Source organism: Poecilia latipinna, unplaced genomic scaffold, assembly GCF_001443285.1.
Source record: "Poecilia latipinna isolate Pla-1442-1.1 unplaced genomic scaffold, P_latipinna-1.0 Scaffold1151, whole genome shotgun sequence".
Classification (NCBI taxonomy): Eukaryota; Metazoa; Chordata; class Actinopteri; order Cyprinodontiformes; family Poeciliidae; genus Poecilia; species Poecilia latipinna.
This window is the reverse complement of record NW_015113767.1, coordinates 133,178-155,256: the sequence shown is the minus strand read 5'-3', so window position 1 is coordinate 155,256 and position 22,079 is coordinate 133,178. Positions and strand designations below refer to the sequence as shown.

The following is a 22,079-nucleotide window of genomic DNA, read 5'->3' as shown; positions in this document are numbered from 1 at the left end:
AAGGCAACAAACTCAAAGATTTAAGGAGTGTGAATACTTTATTGAGATGCTGTAAAATTAAGCGTATAACTTACCAACTCTTATTGTGCTATTTCCTCATCAGAGACAGCTGTTTTATATATATATATGTAGTATATTAATGCAGAAAAACTGTAAATGTGGCAGCTTTTAAACCAGGGGTATCCAAAGTGCAACTCGGGGGCCATTTGGGGCCTCTAAATTATTTTGTGCGGCCCTAAAGCACAATTAATCAGATCCAGGACCTTCTTGCTGCAAAACAACTGCATCACCCTGCAGCTATAGACATACTTTGTCACTAAATATTTTATAACTTCTTTATTACATGAGATATAATACTTTTGGAACAGCTATAAAGCCTATCTAATAAATCTCCTTTTCTGATACTATGTAAAATATAACATCTATATACCATGTGTAATATATTATTGTGTAAGCATTATAGCATTAGTAATAATTTAATACAGTTTAAAAACAGTGAGGTGAATTAACATTTTATAAGGGAAACATTAGGTATTCTATTTTTGCTTTTCCCTGACAAAGATAGAATATAAAGATTATATATTTTTGGTTAAAACATGTTTTTTATTAGTTACACACAGTGGATAGAATAACCATAACTTTTACTTATGTAAGAGACTACTATGTAGGTTGTCGGATATCACGTGTAACATATCATTTTGTTAGTATATTAGCAAGACATTGGTAAAATTTGACTGCATTTTTAAAAATAATGAAGAAAATAACATTTTAACAAGGGAAATAATAGGTACTGTACTTTTGCTTATCTCTGACAAAGATTGATATATGAAGACAGAATATAAAGATAATATAAAGTTTTCACTAGCTACTTTACAAATATAAAATAACTTTTGAACAGCAAAGCTTGTTGCATTTTTGGTAAATTTTTTTTCTTCATAAGTTGCACACAACGGGTAGAGCCAGAAATTTGACACTTCATAATAATATTACTCAAATAAAAATAAAAAGTAGGGTGTAGTACAACAACCGCTAAAAACATTTTTTTTCAACTGTTAAAGTAAATGTAACTAATTACTACCGAATAATTAATTTATAAAATATACAAGTTTTACCGACTTAAATTGAATTGCTGAAATAACTTGAACACTGATATTGTAATTTATTTAGAAGCACATAGATGACAAAATCACCAACGGAAGATGTAACCCTACAAACTATGATTTTCTTTCGCCCACAGCACCTCCTAGCGGTTCAATTTAAATTAACAACCCACTTTAACTGGGCGGAGCGTTTTTTACCTCTAGCCCCTCCCTCCCATAGTGAGACCCCTGACGTAGGCGTTCGAGGGTAGCAACAGTTGCCTTGAGACCCCGCCGCGCTATAGTGACTGTAGCCGTGGAGACAGTTACTTACCAACGGGCGCAACACTCAGCAACAGCAGCAGCAGCATCTGGAAGTCACCGAGTGAGTTGGAGAGAGGGAAAGAGAGCAGAACTTTTCTCAAGGCAAAGGTGATTTTATGTTTATAAAATTTAGAGAGTGATTTCGTTTGAAGGGAGAAAGAAATGTATGTTGTCGAACGCGTCTTCCTGAATGTAACTTTCTCCTCTTTCTGGCATCCGCCCCAAGTTGCGAACAGCTTTTTTTCCCTTCCGTGAAACGATAACATTTCGCTTCTAATGTTCTCTTTGGATCTGTTCCCAACTTCTACAGCTGCTTGCTTTCAAAATATATTATTTGTGACTACAAATCCGAACTAATTAATCACTTTACACTTGTTGCTACTTATGTTGTTTAGTGGAAACCGAGACGTGAACGCTCCTTCAGCTTAGTTCCAACAGGATGGATGGATGAACGTATAGTAAAGTACGGCTAATGCTAATTCCGTTCGCCGACATGAGAGCAACTTCACTTGTGAGTTTAAACGTGGGTGGAGTTGTTCAGGTTTGTTGTGGGGGTTTCATGGAGACAACACGGTTAAAGTTCGGCCGTTGGCGCGTCGCTTTTTTGGGCCGTTTAAACAGGTGGAAGAGTAGCTAGCTAGCTTTAGCACCGCTGCTTCTGCTGCTACAACTGTTTCCAACGTCTCCTACTTCCAAACTTATTCAACGTAACGTTCACGACGCAGTTTCTTTTTTAAAATTAATTAAATATCAAACAGCAAACCGAGCTCTAGTGTGTTTAAACTTTTTTTATAGCGGCCTTAGAGCCTCATTAAATCGAGTATTTTAGTTGATTTCCATCACATTGAAATTGACCCTAATTATCCTTTTTTACATAATGAGATTAACCAAAATGTAACAAAGTTAGGTTGCTGTCAGTATTTCAGGCCTAACTTTAATAACACGATGTGTTGTTACAGCTAGGTGGTGCCACTGCATGGAGATTCTTAAATATTAGTTAGTGATCTAATATGGCTTTTAAAGTCATTTTATTAATTTATAGGCATCACCTGACGGTTTACTTAGTATTAAGTGATTGGAGTTATCTTTAGACTTGCCTCTTTCACAAATTACTCTTCTTAAATAAGTTCTTTACAACAAAGTAGTTGTTAATAGGCAAGTTATAGAGCTACACATTTCTCTTTGTTCAACTGCCAGCTATTTTATCTATTTGCAGAGCAGAAAATCCATCGAATCTCAGCCATAACTCTAAAGAGAAACGTTAGATAAAGTTTGTCCCTTGTGATTCTCAGTCGCCCTGTCATCCATTTTATAGCATCTTTTGACAGCTAATTATATATATGAAAAACTTCTTATCCTTTCAGGATTTTGTCTCAGGAGGTACATTATTTCTGTTAACAAAAAACATCCCACCAGATTCTTACTTGTATTTTATGCTGTTGAAGAGTTTTGTATATGCAGTGATCAAAGATTTTGTTGATGGTGTCAGATTCTTGTCACTGATTCATCTTCTTTTAATTTTTTTTAAAGTTGTTTTTATGAAATCTATAAATAACAGTAAATGTTTTCTCAACTTTCCGAATAAAATGAAAGAATATTAAGGTTTAACCAAAAAGTTGATTGGAAAAATACAATAGTTTCTCTCTAACAGGCAATATTTACAGAGGTCTCTGCATCACTGAAAGTCTCCAAATACTGTAAAATTTTACTGATTGTGGAAAAGAAGAATCTGAGCAACTAAAAACTAAGTTAAAGTAAATTACATCATGTCTCCTTCACAAAGGAATTTCCTTCAATAAGGACATTATAATCATTACAGTTTTCCATTTTTTTTGTACAAATTTGAAATTGTAAAAAAAAAAAACAAAAAAAACAATCAAAACCATAAGATAATCCATATGTTTCCTTAAGCACCTTTAAAATAAATAACACTGATATCCAACTTAATATTTGAGAGGAAAAAGATTCAGATTTAGTATGACGTCTACTGTTAAATTCATTTATTGTAGCTCTACAGGAGCCAAAGTGAGATTCACTCCAGCAGAATCAGATGAAGGGTAAAAATATGCCGCAGTTATTCCCTGTTGAGAAATGCACATTGGTATTGTTGGCCGACTCTTCATGTTGCAGCATTTAATAATCATCTGGCAACGTCATTGTTTCCTGTAACTCTGTGCTTATCCACACTTCACCTGGAAGTGTGTGTTATGACTCCAAATGACAGTTGACAAGATGCTTGAGCGATCATGTTGAGTTTTACACCTCAGGCATTTTTTCTGTGATCAATCATTTACAAATTCCTCAATGTTTGGGCCAGAGGTGATGTCACACTGTGTGTGTGTGTGTGAGACAGCAATCAGCATTACCCAACTCTGCAATTAAACAGGATTTGTCTATTATTTCAAGGAAAGAACATGATTACGAGGTTGACATTTTAAGCTTCTATTAGCACTTAGCGCGACAGTTAGCATTGTTAACAGTGGTCTCTGTTTCTATTCTTTGTAGAGATATTAGATTCTTATCTGAATTGTGTGATTTCCAAAATAAAGCATTTCCAGATCCAGCATGTTACATGACTCTAAACAAAGACACAACTGAGGAACTTTCCTGTAATACAATCAGCTTTCTGTTGTCATCTAACTCCCTGTTGTAGCAGTCTGAATGATGAGCCGGCGAGGCTCTCTAGATAATACAGTTCTGGAAGCTTTTTACCCCATTTGTCCTTTACCAACACTTAAAATAGCTGATTCTTTTTCACTCTTCACTCAGCAACACATTACACACCAAACAGTGTTGATTTCAATTCCACCTGGCTGTGTTTTTTTTTTTTTTTTTTTTTTTAAGATTGAAGCTTTAGCTTGGATCAGAGCAGGACAATATTACATTGACAGGCAGACTCATGTTGCTACCAGATGATTTCTCAGTACGTCTCTGTTCTTTCAACATGTTTCTAATAAACATCTTTATTGAATATTTGCACTTGCATATTGAAACATAGAAAGGGTTTTGGATGACTTGGATGACAGATCAAACATTTGAATTCAACTTCAAGTTTCTATTTTTGATTTCTGCCTTAAAAACCGAAATTAATTTTATGCATTTTGGTATTCACAGCATAAATCAGACTTTGCTTTCATTGATATGTTCCATTTTCCTCAATTCATGTTTAGGTATAAAATATCATATCAAATCTGTTTTCTTTTATGTAAAATTAGTTTAGTTATTCTTTATATGATGTCAAAGTGAATGTCTTGAAATTTGAAAATATTGCATATGTTTGGGATTCTTCCAGCTACAAAGTTTTAACTCCTTTAAACTGAAGAAATTTAAAGCTTTGTTTTGAAGTGAGAAACTTTCATTAGTCAGACATTCCTCCCAGCAGCAATAACACCAAATCATAACCGTGATATCAAAGCGATGACTCTGCTGAAACTGTGAAACCTCCACCCGCCCAACCTCCCCGTCTAAGCGTGACACTGTTATGTTTACATGGCAACTTGATACACAAAAACACAGAAGGCATGGAAAGAAAAAAGGGTCAGAGAGGGCCAGGGAGTGAAATGTCCTCATCAGGTATATTTTATCTCCCTCCTTGTGGCTGCATTGCATACCTTCAGTTTGCAGAGGCAGGTCTGAGAAAAGGTATGTGGAAAGCACTTGATGGAACAGAGCAGAAGTAATTAAGGAGATTGTTGTTTCTAACTTTCTGTTAGGTCACGTGTCAGCTTTTGAAATTTGAGGAATAACCTATTTTATCTGTAAGCACAACACTGGCTTGTAACTTAGCAATAAAGAGTTTCTACCCTGTGTTCCACAAAGTATTTTGATGGATTATTGTATTCCATTATCAACTCTTACTCATTTTGCATCTGACATGTTTAATGGATCCCTGTGTGCAGTCAGTAAGCAGCAGAACAGCTGCAGAGATCTCCTGGGCAGTGGGTGACCTAACACAGCTTTTAGTCAATGTGTGTATGAATTTTTTGTCTGCATTCATATGTGTATGATGTCAGTGTTTGCCGATGATGTATTTAGCTATCTTGATGAAACCATCCACTTAGATTATACAAAAAAAGTTGGATTTGTCATAACCTTGAGTAAATACCACAGTTTCAGGTTATTATGGTACTGACATAAATGTTAAAAACAAATGTTTGATTTAATGTAGGGAACAATTATTCTAACTGGTTCATAGTCCTTATGAACCAGTTAGATGGATTAAAAAAAATCCATCTAAAAACATTTCCAGACAGCTGAATTTCTAAAATAGCCTGAAAAAAGAGTTGGTGCCTTCTTTCATCCAGCTGAGCAGCAGTGTATAGCAACAGGTGGAGAAGGATTATTAGTTTTTCTATGCTTCAAACAGCTGGAAAAATGAAACTAGAAAAATGTAGCTGCTTTCCAAACCATAATAAATATATATATATATATATATATATATATATATATATATATATATATATACACACACACACTTCTCCTGGTGAGTGTTGTGTGTCAGATAGAGCTGCACTTGCTTTGGAACGTGAGCTACTTCGCTATTTTTGCTCACATCTTTGTCATATTTTAAGACCGTTTTAATGGTTTATTGCAGAACTCGAGTCGTGGCATGTCAGAAAATCACAGAGCGAAACTGAAGGGCTGAGAGGAGAATGCCTCGAGGGGGCTTGTTAAGTAGAAATTAATAGTGCCATTAATGCATTTGAAATGTTACAGGTTCATACTTTCCACAACTCACTGGTCTGTTAAGTGATGCAATATTATCTGTTGATAGCAAAACTGTCTCTCTTGCTTTAAGTTTGTCTGAAAAGATTTTGGAAAATGCTGGTTTTCGCTGCTAGGAAACGGAGAAACAACTCTTGTTGTTCCCTCAGAAAATGCAGTCACTGATTCGCCCTGGTGTAACGGTAACAAGCTGAGGCTTGTTGTGAAATGAAATGTTTTTCAGTCTTTACCCTCAGTCTGAGTGTATGTGTCGGCTACATACCTTGCGTTACACCTGCTTGTTTCGTGGCTACACAACTGGTAATTAAATTTCCTGCCACAAACTGAAGACAAGGCACCAAGATTTGCATTACAATGACCTGCCCCCTCCCTGAGTTCAGGCAGATAGCTGCAGACCCCTATTTGCTCCCACTTTTCCTTTGTTTTGTTGAGTTAGAGGCTACTTACGAGATAGCAATTTGGTAATAAAGAAGGTCTGTTCATGTGAACCTGCCTTAAACTTCTAAGCAGGCAGTAGATGATTCTTTTGGCTGTTAAGTAAAGAATGAATTTTAGGTGGTAGATTTTTCGTTCAGTGTTTCACATAAAACCTTTTAAGCCAAGAGAAAGAGTTAGAAAGAAACAACTTTGTTTCATCCTAAATGTGGAGGTGAATTTACTGTCTTTAGTGTTGATTTTTAACAGTTTTCTCTTCCTGTGTCTAAATGTGGGTTGTATTGTGTTCTTCTGGGAGGTATTTATTACTTAGAATATGTTTTTTGCATGGCAACAGAGATTGTGTCATAGTTGTATCCCGTTTCTGGATCAAAAGCAACCTCTGGCTTTTGTTTTCATTGGTCAAAAGTTGAAAGCTTCTAAATTAAAGGTAATTATGGAACAAAAACCTCTTAAATTCTGTTAAAGACTTGTTGCTGGTTCTGATGTTCACCTCCCAGCAGGACAGTGACACTAAACCAGAGTTACAACTGAATGATTTGGATCAAGCATAGTAAACTTTTAGAATGGCCTGGGCTAACTGTGTTTCATATTTTTTTTTGACAATGTTAAGATTATACACATTTAAGATATTTTATTCATATACGTTTATTACTATTATTGCTTTGAGAATTAAACGTGTTCAGTTTTTCTTTAGAGGATTGGGTGGAGCTGCAGTGTTTAAAATTAGCTGGGCTAATTTTACCTTTGAGATCTTTGTTGAATAGCACAAAAGTTACGTAGCTTTGTAGGCAGTTAGTTTGGATGCAAGACTGTAAATCATTGAAAATCCATTAGCTTTCTGAAATGGTGTCCTGGAGTCTGTTCATGACAGTTCTTATTAAAACAGAGATTAATTGTATTATGCTTTTTCAAAGCTTATGTTTATTTAGGATTATAGTTTGTTTTTACATGAAAAAAGCACCTCCAGGATTAGTCATTTGATGAAACACCTCCAGCTTTTCACATGAGGGTGTGTATAACCTGGGATGGAGTTTAAAAAAACACGTAAAATTAAAAGATCTTCTGAATGTGCTCAGTTTGCTTTTGGTTCAATATCTTGTACCATTGTAGTTTTGCTGGAAATTGAGCCATTGTGAAGAAAAAAAATTAATAAGATTGTAGGGAATTTCTGGTAGCTAGGATTTACCTACAAGTATTATGGAAATAAACCATGTGTATCTATATCTGCCACAGGCTCTGTGTACATTTGATAAGCATCAAGTACTTAACTCTGAGTCTGACGGTAAGATGTGAGCGCAAAGAAGAGATACTTGGATCTGTCTCAGATTCAAAGCACTGATGGCTTATTGTCAAGTACTTCCTTTAAAGGCATACTGTAACTACAGTGATAACTGAGCCGTGCCTCTCTGCATTTAATCCTTGCCAAGAAAGTTGACTCTTTTAGTGCAATATGATGCGTATCTTAGGTTTACCAGAGGAGATAAAAGCAGCAATTACTAGAATCTGAGGTAATTTCTGTAAAATGTGTTTCCAGGTTAAAAATGCTGCACAATTTGTTTTAATTCAGCCAAAAGCATTAGGGCCAGGCTAAGAGATTTTAGTTGTAATTGTTAGAATAAGGTCATAACATTAGCAGAAAAAAAAATGTAATAAAAGTAAGAGAAAGTAATTTTAATGAAAAGAAAACCTTGATGGTGGTAAGTTTTGATGTGGCTCTTCAAGTCAATAAACTTTTACTCCCTATTTTCCTTCACAGTTATTTGCTCAAACTTTTCAGAACCCTGCTACTGATAATAATTTGATGCTAATCTGTTAAAATATTACATCTTTCCTTATTTGTAAAATCAATACCAAAGTATAAGTTAACAAGATGCTCAACATTGCTCATTCTATTTGTAAATTATTATTCATCTAAGAGTTACCATGAAATTACTACTTAATATTTTTTGTATTACCACTTTATTGTGGCAATGTTATGAATTTATTCTTGCGTTATTACGGCTTTATTCTGGTAATCTTATGACTTTTTTTATTACAATTTTATTCTTATTTCAATTGTCATATGACTTTATTCTCGTAACACTGATTTTTATTCTGGCAATATTATGACTTCCAGCATTGTTGCTATTCTCGTATCATTTCGACTTTATTGTACAACTTCTCGTAATATTCTGACTTTATTCTAATAAAACCTTTTTCTTATAATATTCTGACTTTATTCTTGCAATAACATGACCATCTCCTTTAACTCCATCATACAAATCAGACTCTTTAAAACGATTTGCTGTAATTTGTATAACTTTCTGTAACGTACACTTCTAACTTAATCTTTAATCGCTCCACTAATACTGAATGGCGCTAACTCGGCCTTGTTTACTCAGTAATAACTTCCACGTCAGTGTGTTGCCAGGGCCAGCTCCAGTTTTTACTTTCTGACGGGTGTGATCAGCGATCAGGGCCAGTCAAGCGGGAAATTAGCCAGTTCCGGTCACCAGCCGATTTCTCTATATAATTCTAGTGTGTCATTATTGTAGCTTGACATCAGACAAATAAGTGTGATGGAGAGGAATGCCCACGCATTAATATAATCTGATAGCATCGCTGGTTGTCTTCATCTCTTCCCTCTTCCCCCTTCGTTTTCTGTTGGTTGATTTTCTGGTTTACGTTCAAGACTCAAATTGTGAAATTGTATTAGATCAGCCTCAGATCTAAAGATGCTAAATTGTAAGAATGAGGGTAAGGGGTAGATAAAGGTAGGAAGCAGTGGAAATTTGGAAAGGGTTAGATGAGGTATGGTGTGGGGGAGGAGGTGGCGAACATACAATCTCCATGGCAGCAGTTTGATCTTTCTCTCTCCGTGGCTGTCAGGTCTGCAGTGCACACAGTGACAGAGTGGACAGGTTGTGCTGATGACCAGAGGTGGGGAGGGGAGGAGTATTCTTGGATCAGAGGCAGTGGTCGGTTCCTCTTTTCTCTGTTAACCCCCCCAGCTCTGCCATCTGCAGACACCGAGAGCTGCTTTGATTGGATTAGCCATGAATTAATGAGACAAGCTTGAAGAGCAGCTTCTGCTGTGGAAATCTCTCATATCTTAATTTGCTCTTTGTGTGAGCATGTGTGCATCAGATTTGATTTTTCTCTCAAGAATATGCATGATCAAAATGTTTGTTTAAACATAAATAACTTTAAAAATATATTTAAAGTTGTAAAACAAATGTTACATTTTAATGGAACCTGTTGCTTTTTGATGAAGAGTAAAGCTAATGGAGGCATTTGCCTTCCTCATATCTTCTTTTAAAATGTTGCTTTAGTTTGAAAGGAGTTTTCACTGAGTTGGGGGGAAAAAACAGTTGCTGAGTTGTTTATCGTCTCATCTGACCAGGAATCTTTGGAAAAACGTCTGCTGGACTTGTGTGTTTATGTTTTTCAATGTTGGAGGTATAAAGTTTCTAGAAAAAAAAATCCATTGTTCTGTTTATGACTCAAACATTGTTCCTTCTTTTGACCACTTAGTGGTTACAAAGTAACAAACTTTATCAAGCCATAGCGAAAACATTCACAGCGAGTATCAAGTCTGTACATTTCTACATGGCTTGAGCACTAAAATAACGCTGCCCTGAGGCCCCCCTGCTGTCTGAAATTAACAGCTTACATAGTATTTATTGTTGTAAGTTTCTACTTAGCGTGAGATGGAGGAATCAGGTGGGGGGATGGCATTGTTTAGTTTGGGAAGTATTCTGTTGGTTGCGTAGCAACAGGCTCCTGGAAACGGGAGTGGAAGGTGTTGCCACTAGCAACCGTTGTTGCTCTGCAAACAATGTGGGCCGGTGCAAACACGAGCCAAGACTGTGGGCTCCTGCTTTTAATTGAACATCTGTATGTGTTTTTCAGCAATTGAGCGCCGTTTCCGTTTGATATATCAGTGACACAGCCTTAGATTTCGTCTTTGCTGTTAACATGATGAACTGTGCAATTACTTAGACTTTCTGCTTGTTATAAAGTCTCTTGTTGTTTCAGTGCAGCTTGTGAAACTTGGGTATTTTTTTCAGTGGAGGAGCTGCTGTGATGCTGCTAAGTGTTCTTCAGGGATTTACTCGCATAAAATCAGGCTCAAAGACTTAACTTGAAAACAGACTTTTTAGATGAGGTTGTCTTTGTGTTGGACTCAGAAAGGACTGGCTCTCAACAGCAGACTTTCCTGAGTATTGGTTTTTGCAGCAGTGTAATGTGCCTCATGCTGTGTTCTACCTTTGTGCCTTTCTGAGCTGCTGGTGGGGAATTTGTGTGACTTTTAACCTTATCCAGACATGAAGCAGAAGGACTCCTCTAAGGCCCCATTCTTTGTTCCTACTCCAACTCAATGATTTGGCACACTTCAGCCAACTTATTTAAAGTTTGACTTTACAGGATGAGAACATACAGGTCAGCAGCACCCAGTTCTAGTTTCTTCTGCACCATCGTGACACATTGCCACCCACTCTTTAATGACATAAATTGCCCCCTAGGTTTGTGTCACTTCCTCTGGTGAAAAAGACAAGTTACAGAGAAAAATTATAGGATTGCTGCCATGTATTTATAACTTAGCTCACACTTTGGGTCCAAAACCCCAGACTTCAGAGTGATATTTGAAAGTTGCAGGAGCCTTTTAAATGTACAGTTGTTTATGTTGTTCTCAGGCATACGAGTTAGGAATGAAGCTATTTTGTAAAATACGAGAACCTGTCTACAGGGATTGCTTTTGTTATCTGTTCTCTGGGAAACTTTTAAGATCTATCTACAGTATTTTAAATATTAGGAACGTTTACATTTCAACACAGGTCTTATTTACTCAGTGTTAGTCATGTAGACAGATCATTATCTCTGTGACATCGCATCTAATATGTCACTGATGGCACAATAGTGTCCCAAGAAAACCACATTATTAAATGTAATTGCTCTCTCGAACTGAGGAAAGTTACATTTCCAATCTAAAGGTACTGGTTTTTATACTCTACTGTTTGCAAAATTCACCAGTAAATCAAGATGCATCGATTAAACAGTTTTGTGACTGATTTATAATCACCAATTCTGTATAACTCTGACCTTTTACATATTTGAGCTTTGACACAGGTGACACAAAGCAGTTCCACTAGATTCTACTGCTGTGTCAAAACCAAAACAAAATGATTGCGTTATTTTTGCCTAGTTGATCATGATTATTTCTTCCTTTACGATTTTCAGGCGCTGGTTGCTTTTATTTATTCCCCACTTAGCTGACGAGGAATGAGGCAGAAGGAAAAAGGGTGAAGACGTGCAGTAAATCCCCCGGGGCGTGGAGTTGAACTCTAGAAAGCTGCGCTGAGGACTGTAACCTCTAAAAGAGGGATCTGCTCTACCAGCTGACCCACACTGTGACTCCAGAGTTGACATTTTAAGTTGTCTATATCATGTTCTGCTATTGCTTGTTATTATTGGGACAGTTAGGAGAATGAAGAGTCATACTTTAGATGTGAAACTTGCAAAACATTGCCAACATTTTGTTTTGTTTCTGCTTTCTGTTATCTGCTGCTGTTTCATCCCCAATGTGACTTCTTTCTAGAAGTCTCTAAACCTTTTTTGAATTCTGTGACACAATTTTTGAAAGCCTCGTTTTTGTCTCATGAAAGAAAGGCTAACTCAGTCCTCTTCATTCAGAAATGACTTTCACACTGAAAGTCATTTCAGTGTGAAATGACTTTTTATCTGTGGCCTTTCAGCGCCTAAGAACTATGAGTTTACTAAACAGAAAAAATATTTTTGGGGTTTCTTACTGATTAGACTGTATTTAATTGAATCTAATCCATGTAATATGACTTTTACCTTATCTTGAGATGATAATTTGAATGGATACATTATTATTACACTGAATCTCTTTCAGTTAAGTTGGTCCTAACTAAAATTACTAAACTTTGCCTTAGACAAAGCTAAGCCTAATGGTAGTAACACTTTATTTGATGGGGTGTGAATAAGACTGACATGACACTGTCATAAACATGACATAACACCTGTCATGAACATGAACGAGTCTTTATGAATGTCTATGGCTGTTGTCATGAAGTGTCATTCGGTAAATAATGACACTTTTAATGCAAGGTTGCTCTAAAAGTTGCATTGAAAGTCCATTAAAAGTGCCAACATTGCATTAAATTATCATTATTTACAAAATCATGCAAAGTTAGCACTTTTAATGGACTTTTAATGCAACTTTTAATGCAACGTTGCATTAAAATTGTCATTATTTACCGAATGACACTTCATGACAAGTCATAGACATTCATAAGGACTCGTTCATGTTCATGACAGATGTTATGTCACGTTTATGACAGTGTTATGTTAGTCTTATGCACACCCCTTCAAATAAAGTGTTGCCAACCTAATTATTCAATAAAGAACCTATATAAAAAGTGCTAGTCCTTAATTTGTATCATGATGCAGTGTTAAGCTGGTGATCTGAAATTCCTACGTCTCATAGTGAACAGTGCCAGTAGCTTGTGTGATTGTGTGAATGAATGATGACCATATTTTCCTGAAATGATCCACCCAAGCAGATGTTTTTCTGTGTGAGCTCAGCATTTTTGTTCAGAGCTGCTCGCATTTATTTCCACTTCCTTTTGGTAACCATGATTTTGTAGTTCTAAGCAGTTTTTAGGCAGTTTTTTTTTTATTTTGAAGAGCATGGTTTGGGTTCTTTTATTCGTCTCACAGCTTATGAATCCTGCCGACTAACTTTGGTTTATTATTTGAAATTGAAAGTCTTATCAAATAGTCTCTCAAAGCTGATCTAAAATATAACAAACACACTTACAAGCTTTTCAGGGTTTCATCTAGTGTATTATAAGCCTGGCGGGCCACCCGCTAAGTATCATTTATTTTAAATCATTTGTTTATTTACTGGCTGGTGTTCTTTATACACAAGCCAGTAACAGTAAAGACGGATTAAGTTAGGTTTATAAATGACAAATTGAACTGGGTGCAAGGGAGTGCACACCATTTGTGCCGTCCTTGTACCTACCCATTGGCCTCACACGTTATTTCCAAATTATGATACCTACTTGGGCACGTCCATATATTTGTAATTTTTAACATTTACCAACGCATAAACACGGTTTCCTGGGGGAAGTCTTGCATTTTATTGTTAGTAGCCATGAGCTAGACTTCCTTAGGCTTTTTTAAATGATGTTTTTGCTTTGTAAACATTTTGAGTCCTCATTCCATATTTATTGTTTACAAAATGCATAATGGACAAAAAGTTCCTCGTCAAATAACTTAAAATTGGCTCTTTACTCTCTTGTTTATGTGTTGGCTCAGCTATGATTGAAGTGGTGCTTGTCAGCGATGGCTTACTGGAAACTGAAATAACAAAGTTATGCAGGCTGACTGACGAGGCTAATAATCATAGGATGTCGAGATCAGGCTGTCTCTTGTAACTTTTCAATGATTTTTAATCTTCCGCTGGTCTGCTAACTATCCAGGATTTCTGCCGTAAGCTACATCTTGCTCATCAGATGAGCCCACCCCCCCAGCTGTGCTGCCGTATCTCTCACCCTTATTGCTGCTCTCCTCCCCCTTTCCCTCTTTGTGGTCACACTCAAGAGTTCCTGTGGAAGAGCTTTATAAAAGAGGGATGAGGATGGGGAGCGAACACAGAGGGGTGGGGGGTTGACTCATGGTGGTCGTCATGGAGTCCTCACCATAGCAACCGACAAGCGTTTACAAAGCATTGAGGAATTTCCTCATATCAGCTGGATTATTGGAGCCCATGGAGACGTCTCTCATTTAAAACTCATGCTGGATATCGTCAGGACCTTTGCAGGGGCTGAAACCCCACTGCCATTTTCATCTTTTCCCCCTTTTTTTTTCAGAAAGTAGGGAACTTGTGTTTTTTTTTTCTCTTCACTCTCTTCTCCCCTTGCAGTACCATTCTTGTGCATGCCTTACCCCAGCTCTTTCTCTCTGTGTCTTTGATTTTTAAAGAGCCTTTGTGTCACTCCATTTTTAGCTCCCCTTTGCTATGCTGCACACATTGTGACCCAGTGGAAAGCAAAGTGGTGGCAGTGGGTTCGGCCTGCAGGAAATGGCGCAGTACTGTTGGTAATTTTAGCTCCTCTGCTCTAACTTTCCCACATGATTCTGTTCTGATAGTAGATAGTGAGGAGTACTGTTGGGACCTCCCATTTTTGGCATTTATTAAAACCAAACGATATCCAGTGGGTCACTTAAAGGTTTTGGTGACGCAGCTTGACTTGATACAGCCAAAAGACTCTGCCAAGTCTTTTGAATGATGATTACTATAATTGACTGTTTTTAGCAACTCTGTTAGCCCAAGTAGCATAAATAAATCAACAGCCACTGTTTGTTTCTTAGTGAATCTAGATCCTCATGTTAACATTGAAATGTTCAAAAGGTTGCTAACATTCCAATCCCCTCATTTCCCAAGACAGATGAATAACTTAAAAGATTTAAACCAATCACCTTTGAGGTTCTCCAGTTGGCCTTCCTGTTAGCAGCTAAAAGTCTCTCTCTTATGGCTGGAATCAACCACAGGCATGTCTTGACATGTCATAGGAAATACATTTTCCTTTTTAAACTGCTTGTTGCATCTCTCCGCTTCCCCCTTTGCTGTCAACTTACTGACGTTGTTGTTGTATTTACATTATTCAGACCCCCTTGTTATTCTGTGATCAAAAAAGACTGAAAATGAATCTGGTGGCTTTTTTTTATTATGCTTTTGGAGACTTTTGGAGACAGCAAAAGTCTGAACAAAACCACCCAAACCACAGTTAAGAAAACTGAAACAACAAAAATCCATAAATAAAAAACCTAAGCGACTTCCAGTATCCAGCTTATGGGCTTCTTTTGCTGATATCACATTACATATGTTATTATTTTACAAATGTTATTTCTTTCTTTAGTAACTTCTGGTGACTTTTAGTCAATAGAAACTTTATTTTCTAAAAATTTGCAACAAAGTGTCTGGTATGTTCATTGACTTCAAAAAAGATTGGATTTTTCATTTTCTGACTGACCAGCCAGTGATCAAGACGGATCAAACTAAACATCGTCCAATTCTTGATGCAATTCTTTTTTTTTTTTAAAGGTTTTATTGGCTCTAGTGGCCTTTACTTGATGACGGTCAGACGTGAAAGTCTGAAAGTCTGAAAGAAATGTGGCAAAGATCAACAGGCTGGGACTCAAAGCTGTGACAGCCGCGTTGAGGACTAAGGCCTCTATACATGGGTTGTGCTTCACCCCGAATCTCTAGTTTTAAATCTTAATATTACCTCTGAATGTTCTGTGAAATTTTTGTTCCAGATTAGTGCATTATCTCATATTTATTTTCTTTCTATGAATTCCAGCATGCAGAACTCAGAAGCAGCGTCAGACCCCCCCACTGGTGTGGCAACACTACGGACATCATCATCGGCCCAGGCTCCTGTGGTACAGCCTGTCCCAGCCTCCCAGCAGGTAGGGACCCCGCCCATCAGCCCACCTGCTGTTTCTATAAGGACAGGAAAAAGCCTTCTTCGATTGGACTTCCTAATCCTAGATAGGATAAAATGTCAGTCAGGAGCTTATTGTAAATATTTTGAATGATGTTAAAGCTGAAGGCAGTAAATTCTGAATGTGCTGAAGATTAACTTTACAGGTAAAACCAGCAGAAATAGTATTAGATTTATTTTTCATTAGGAATTTGAAGTTATACTATTTAAAGTTAATAACTGGTGTCTTTTTTTTATCATTTGGTGACACAAATGAGCTGCTTGATGGCAGAAAATTGGACTGCATGCCACATAAACAAAACCTACACCTCTCATCTCATTTCCATGTCGCTCGTTCCATTTCTCTGTCTTCGCTGCTTCTGTTTTTCAGTAAAATGTCAACATTATCTTTTCCGAAACAATGAAAGGTTTAACATGTAGTAATCAGTGTTTTCTTGATAAAGGTGTTTTCTCGTTGTGTAGACTTCTAGTGTTTGTGTGTGTATGTACATGCATACCTATGTAATTGAGTTGTGTCTCATATTCACACAGAGGGTGCTGGTTCAAGCCACAGGCTCAGCTCAGAAAGGAGGACAAGTATCAGTATCCAGGGTCCCCCAGCAGGTACACAGTACTGTGCATACCTGTACCGTGTTCTGAAAATAGTTGGACACCCCTTGACTTTTTACAGACTGCTTTAAAGATTTTCAAAAGTCTTTTTACCAGTTAAATTTAGCCAGAGAGATATACGTTCTTTTCCTAAAACATGGTTATTTGGCTACAAAAGATCACCCAAGTTTCAGATTATGAAACTTTAATAATTTATTCATTTTCAAGTGAAAAACAGTTGTCCAAACCAACCTGACCCTTGACTTTGACTAGACCACTCCATAGATTTTAAAGTTTTTTCCTTTTGAGCTACTCAGAGTTGGACTTATCATGATTTGGACCATTATTTTGGAGTAAATCATTTTCAGTGCTCTATATATTCTCAAAGATATAATATTTATCTCTTTGTGACACTTTCCATTCAGAAAAAATTATCTTAAATTTGATTTTTGGTAAGACTTAACTTACCAGCCTGTTCCTCTCCAACAAGCTGTGCATCTTTTCCTTTGTGCGCCTCTTAAGGATATGAAAAGTTTCATTCTGTGGCTGAGCTGTAGGATCACAAACACCCAAGTTAAAATGAGGCTGTTTTTGAACTGGCACTGCTTCCTTGTTCCCAATTTGATGGGAGGAAGGACCCTCGTTAGGCTCCCTTCTTTCAATCCACTGAGGTTGATTTTGATGTTACCCCTCACTTTGTTAGAAACGTTTCTACTGAGGGACATGTTTTTATAAAGGAACATCTGCAAGATTGTCTCCAGCTACCCCCTTTTTCATTTGAAACACATGCACATGTCATTAACATCAACATTCACATACTAAAAATGTGGAAAATGGAAGTCCAGGCAGCAACACTAAAATATTTTCAGTTAGATTAATGTTGAAAAAAATTAAAGGTGCAATTAGAGCCAAAATTAGACTTATGTCTGGCAGACGTAAGTTTATTGTAATTGTTAATGATAAAATTTTTATTCTGACTGCAAATAATATGAACATTTTGTAGTGGCCCAGCTAGATTGCAAACCTGAATTTGATGATCTGTGTAAACAGCTGAAGATTAGGATTATGGTATGGAGGTTTTCCAAACGCAAAGACATGGAGCTCATCACCAAAAACAGATAAAATGGTAAAAATTCACCAAAACCTAGTCAGTAATTCAAACAATGATTTGATTGCTGTGATGCCAGTAAAAAATATTCTTATTATTGAGATGGGTGTAAATGATTTGTGACATTGCATTCGTATATGAAAATGTAAACACAAGCCTTTTGAATTTGATGTTCGAGTAACTCTAGCGATAAATTTCTTTTCAGAAAAAAAATTTAATCCGAAATTACAGTTAATTTTGGACTTAACTGTAAAATATGACTTGTGACATTTTGTTTTTTTTTTTTTTTTTTTTTGGTCTTCAACTCGTCTTAGTCTTAGTGCGTTGTGTCAACCTGCTGCAGAGTTTGAGTGATATTCCTGAAGGCTTGAACCAAAACCCAACCGTTTGTTACGACTTTCTCTCCATTTTCATCCTTAAGTAGTTCCTACATCTCTAGTTGTGCATCTGCATCATTACAGTCTGTTGAAGTTCGGATGCATTTCATAACCAGTAGCAATTAATTTAGTTTCATTGTCCAATTCCAATTTTCTTCACATTTTCGTAGCATCCACATCTATTGGCACCCCAGGTAAAGATGTTTTGTTTTTTACTTCTGAACTACAATCTTAGAGAAAAATTAAGAAAAGTGCAAGCTTTAGTTTGAATACATTTATGCAATGTGGAAGAAAAATCCCAGACAAATAAGTTATTCTATACACTTTTTTTTGTTTTGTTTTTTTACAAAATCACCGCAGCTGGTCTATGTTTTTATTTTGTATTTTTCAGTTTTGCCAACGGGACAGAACTTGGTCTTTTTATCACAATGTTGGGACACGAACAGAGGAATCTTTGACCGTTCTTCTTTTCATAATCTCTGTATGTTCTTCAGAGCTAGGAGTATTTTTTGTCATAAATTCAGCTTTCCCTGCAGTTTTTCTGTAGGAGTTTGTTCTATAGACTCGGATGGGCATTGAAAACAGTTTCTTGTGAATGATTATTGTGTCAGTGTAACCGGACGTTATGGGTCATTACTGAGCTGAAAGACCCAGTTATGACCCATTCTCAGTTTTCTACCATTATCTTATTAGACTTTATATAAAATGTTCTGGTATTACTTGGAGTTAATGATGCAATATGCTCTAATAAACAAGAGGGAAAGGCACAAAGCCTCGGATTTTTTGGGCATGGCAGAACATCTGACATGCTTCCCAACTGCTGACATGTTTATAGGTTATTAAGGAGACATGGTGACCCCTCAATATTTACTACAGACCTCTCATGGTAATCTTTGGAGATTTTTTTAAAATCTGCTACTCTCTGTATGTGATGACAGGATGGATCTTTGTCCAGCACTGTTTTTCAAAGTTTTAGTTGTCTTAATAATCATTTCTCTGATATTAAATATGTGAAAGTTTTGTTGAGCAGCCATGTCCTTGTAGGCATTTCATGACTTCATAATAATAATAATAATAATAATAATAATAATAATAATAATAATAATAATAATAATACACGCATCTGCTTTTGTTGAATCCCATGTTTTTTTCTTCCATTTTGAAGAGGGGTTAAGCAAAATGGGGCTCTGTGTCAAATTAAACGTGTATATTCCAGGGAACCAGGAAGTTGTGGGTTAATAATCAAAGATTTCATTCCTATCAACTGTAGAAGCGATCAATTCAAAGTGTTCATTAGTTCTCAGACATATTGCTACAGCTGCATTTGAGATTTTTGGAAGAAACAAAAGAAAAATGTGGGGTTTTTCCTTCCACTAAATAAATTGACATGCGTAAAATGTTGGATTTTTCTTAATTTTTCATTTTTAGATTGTTATGCTGCAGTAAAAAAAATGTTTTTTTACACACCTTTAGCTGGGGTTTTAATTGATGATTTTTAAAAAAATATTTGAATAACTTGTGTTTTGGACAGATTGTGAATAAGCCAAGGGGTGGACAGGTTTTTCTTTTTTCTGCTATATTTTATTTAATCACCTAACTGCATTTTTTCCATTTCACAGCTGTTTTAACTCTGAACACAACTTTTTGTACTGTGTCTCTTTATACAAGCAGCAGGTACAACATGTCTACCCAACTCCAGTACAATATGTAGGAGAAAGCGGAGAAGCAGTTTATACCAACGGAACTATGTAAGCTCAGTTCTTTAATTTCACTGGTTTTAAGGTGTTTTATTCCTGTCAAGGAAGTTTTACGTAATAATAATAAAAAAAAACACTCCCCATGAAATTTGACAAAAACCTGCAGATATTTTTTCCAGATTCTGACACAGACTCACAGTTTACACCACAGTGATTACAATCTTCTTAAATTATGCAAGAGTGAGTGGTGTGTTGAAAACACGGTGACGGATGAGATTTCCCTCACCACTTGTCTCCTCATGTTAACTGCATCTCCAACTGTTTTTAAAGTGGCTCCAATCAAAATGCCATTTAGGCTAATTAAAGCCCAGCTGTTTTTTTTTTCTTCTTCTCCGTTTTGCAGTTTTATTGTTTAATGTTGCTCCAATATGACCGAGTTTTGTGACGTCACTTAATCTGTTGTCCATGTCGACACAATTGCATACAGCAAATCATTCCTGTGGGCTAAACAAGGGACACGCTGATCAAAATTTAGATTTTGAATTCTGATCTAGCTATTCAACACATCAATAATCCACTGCAGTTTAGGCCTGCAACTAACGATTATTCTAGTTATCAGTTATTCTATGAAATGAAATGAAATGAAATGAAATTTTATTCGAACATGATACAAATATAAAATAAAATAGTGCACAGTAACAAGAAGTGCATAAGAAAGAAGAGAAAATACAGATTTTTTTGTTTCAGTTAACATATCATGCTCAAAATGGGGTAGGAAGAAGTGAGAACTTATAAACTCCTACCCCTAAACACTTGAAACTTTAGAGTCCTACTGTCATTAAAAAAATCAAAATCAAAGTAGCAGTCAGAAGTAACAGTTACTAATATTTACCTATACATTTTCCCATTTTATTCTGGTTTGTCTTTCTAAACCCTTACACCAAGTTATCTGCAATACACACCTTATTGCTTTCCATCACCCGTATGTGTATCTATTGAAAATTACCTCTTTGTACTTTCTTTTGAATTGTCTATCTACTATTGTGACAATTAATCGGATAAAAATATTGCCCATTCTGAATATTTTTCATTTAACCAATACAGAACTACAGATGCAATGAAAAACTAATAATTAGTTTTGGAAAATAAACTGACGTTAACGTAGTATTCCTTTAGCAAATGCTTGATCATTTGTTGCAAAAGATGCATCTACAGCTAAGAAACACTTATAATATTAACTTGTGAAAAATCGATCTCTTTCTACTTGACTTAACATCAATACTGTAGAGATAATCTGTTTACTTTACAATTTAGCCAATTAATTATTTGATGAGGAAATATTTCCTTTAATAGGATTTAAAATAGGTGAAGCTAAAACAGCCACCTGAGGAGTTTTGGGTAGAACATTTTTACAGACAAAGAAGTTTTTGTTTTTTAAAATCATAAATGCAAAATATACATTTTTATACAGCTTTGGCTTATTAACTGCTCTGACTGCTGCTTTTTTGAAAATGGCCTCTCTTTGAGTCTGTCTCCTCCAGTTAATGATTAATCGATTACTAAATTAGTTGACGATTACTCCAATAATCGATTAATCACGATGATCCTGATTAATCATTTCAGTGAGTGTGACCCAGTAGAGCTTTGGTGTGATGCATTCACTGACTGAAAAATTATTAGAACATTTGAGTTTCCGATTAAACCAAAAATCATCAGCTGATTTCTTGGTGCATCTCTGCTTTCATTGAACTTCTTCTGAAACAGAACAAAGCGAATTTACTGAAGATGTTTATGGTAAAACTCAAAATGCACCTGATGCTAACCGCAGCGATCTGTCTGCAGCCGAACGGCCTACTCCTACAACCCGGACTCCCAGCTGTACGGACAGGGCAGCGGGGGGGCCTACTTTGACTCTCAGGCCGGAGGAACCCACGTCACCACGGTGGTGTCCTCCGCCAGCAGTGGCGTGCCGCCTCACGGCATGGTGGGCATTGCCATGGACGTGGGCAGCAGCCACATCATTTCCAGCGGCAGCACCTACCTGCTGCACAGCGGCGGCATGGAGGGGAACCGCAACCACATCTCACACTCGTCTCGCTCCTCCTCAGCCATGGTGAGTTGGTCCTGAGGTAGAACCAGGAAAGTCAAAGTTTTCTGTGGATTCTGTCGGCTCAGCTGGCAGGACCTGTTTCCTGATTAACACTCCTTTATGCCAGCAGTCCACA

General features: G+C 36.6%; 1 protein-coding gene across 5 annotated transcripts in view; it reads left to right on the top strand.

The window, feature by feature from the left end:
• Window positions 1-1,350: 1,350 nt before the first annotated feature.
• Window positions 1,351-22,079, top strand: part of rfx2 (regulatory factor X, 2 (influences HLA class II expression)) — a 32,582-nt gene continuing 11,853 nt past the window's right edge. For 2 of the 5 annotated variants that reach the window (XM_015052984.1, XM_015052980.1), the window contains exons 1-5: window positions 1,351-1,511; window positions 15,941-16,049; window positions 16,616-16,687; window positions 19,829-19,905; window positions 21,697-21,967. In XM_015052984.1, coding sequence (XP_014908470.1) covers window positions 15,942-16,049; window positions 16,616-16,687; window positions 19,829-19,905; window positions 21,697-21,967 — 528 coding nt within the window. In that variant the 5' untranslated portion in view covers window positions 1,351-1,511; window position 15,941. Of the gene's footprint in view, window positions 1,512-1,685; window positions 1,915-4,942; window positions 5,046-15,940; window positions 16,050-16,615; window positions 16,688-19,828; window positions 19,906-21,696; window positions 21,968-22,079 lie in introns of those variants that run through there. The other 3 variants (XM_015052981.1, XM_015052982.1, XM_015052983.1) reach the window with 3 other exon arrangements.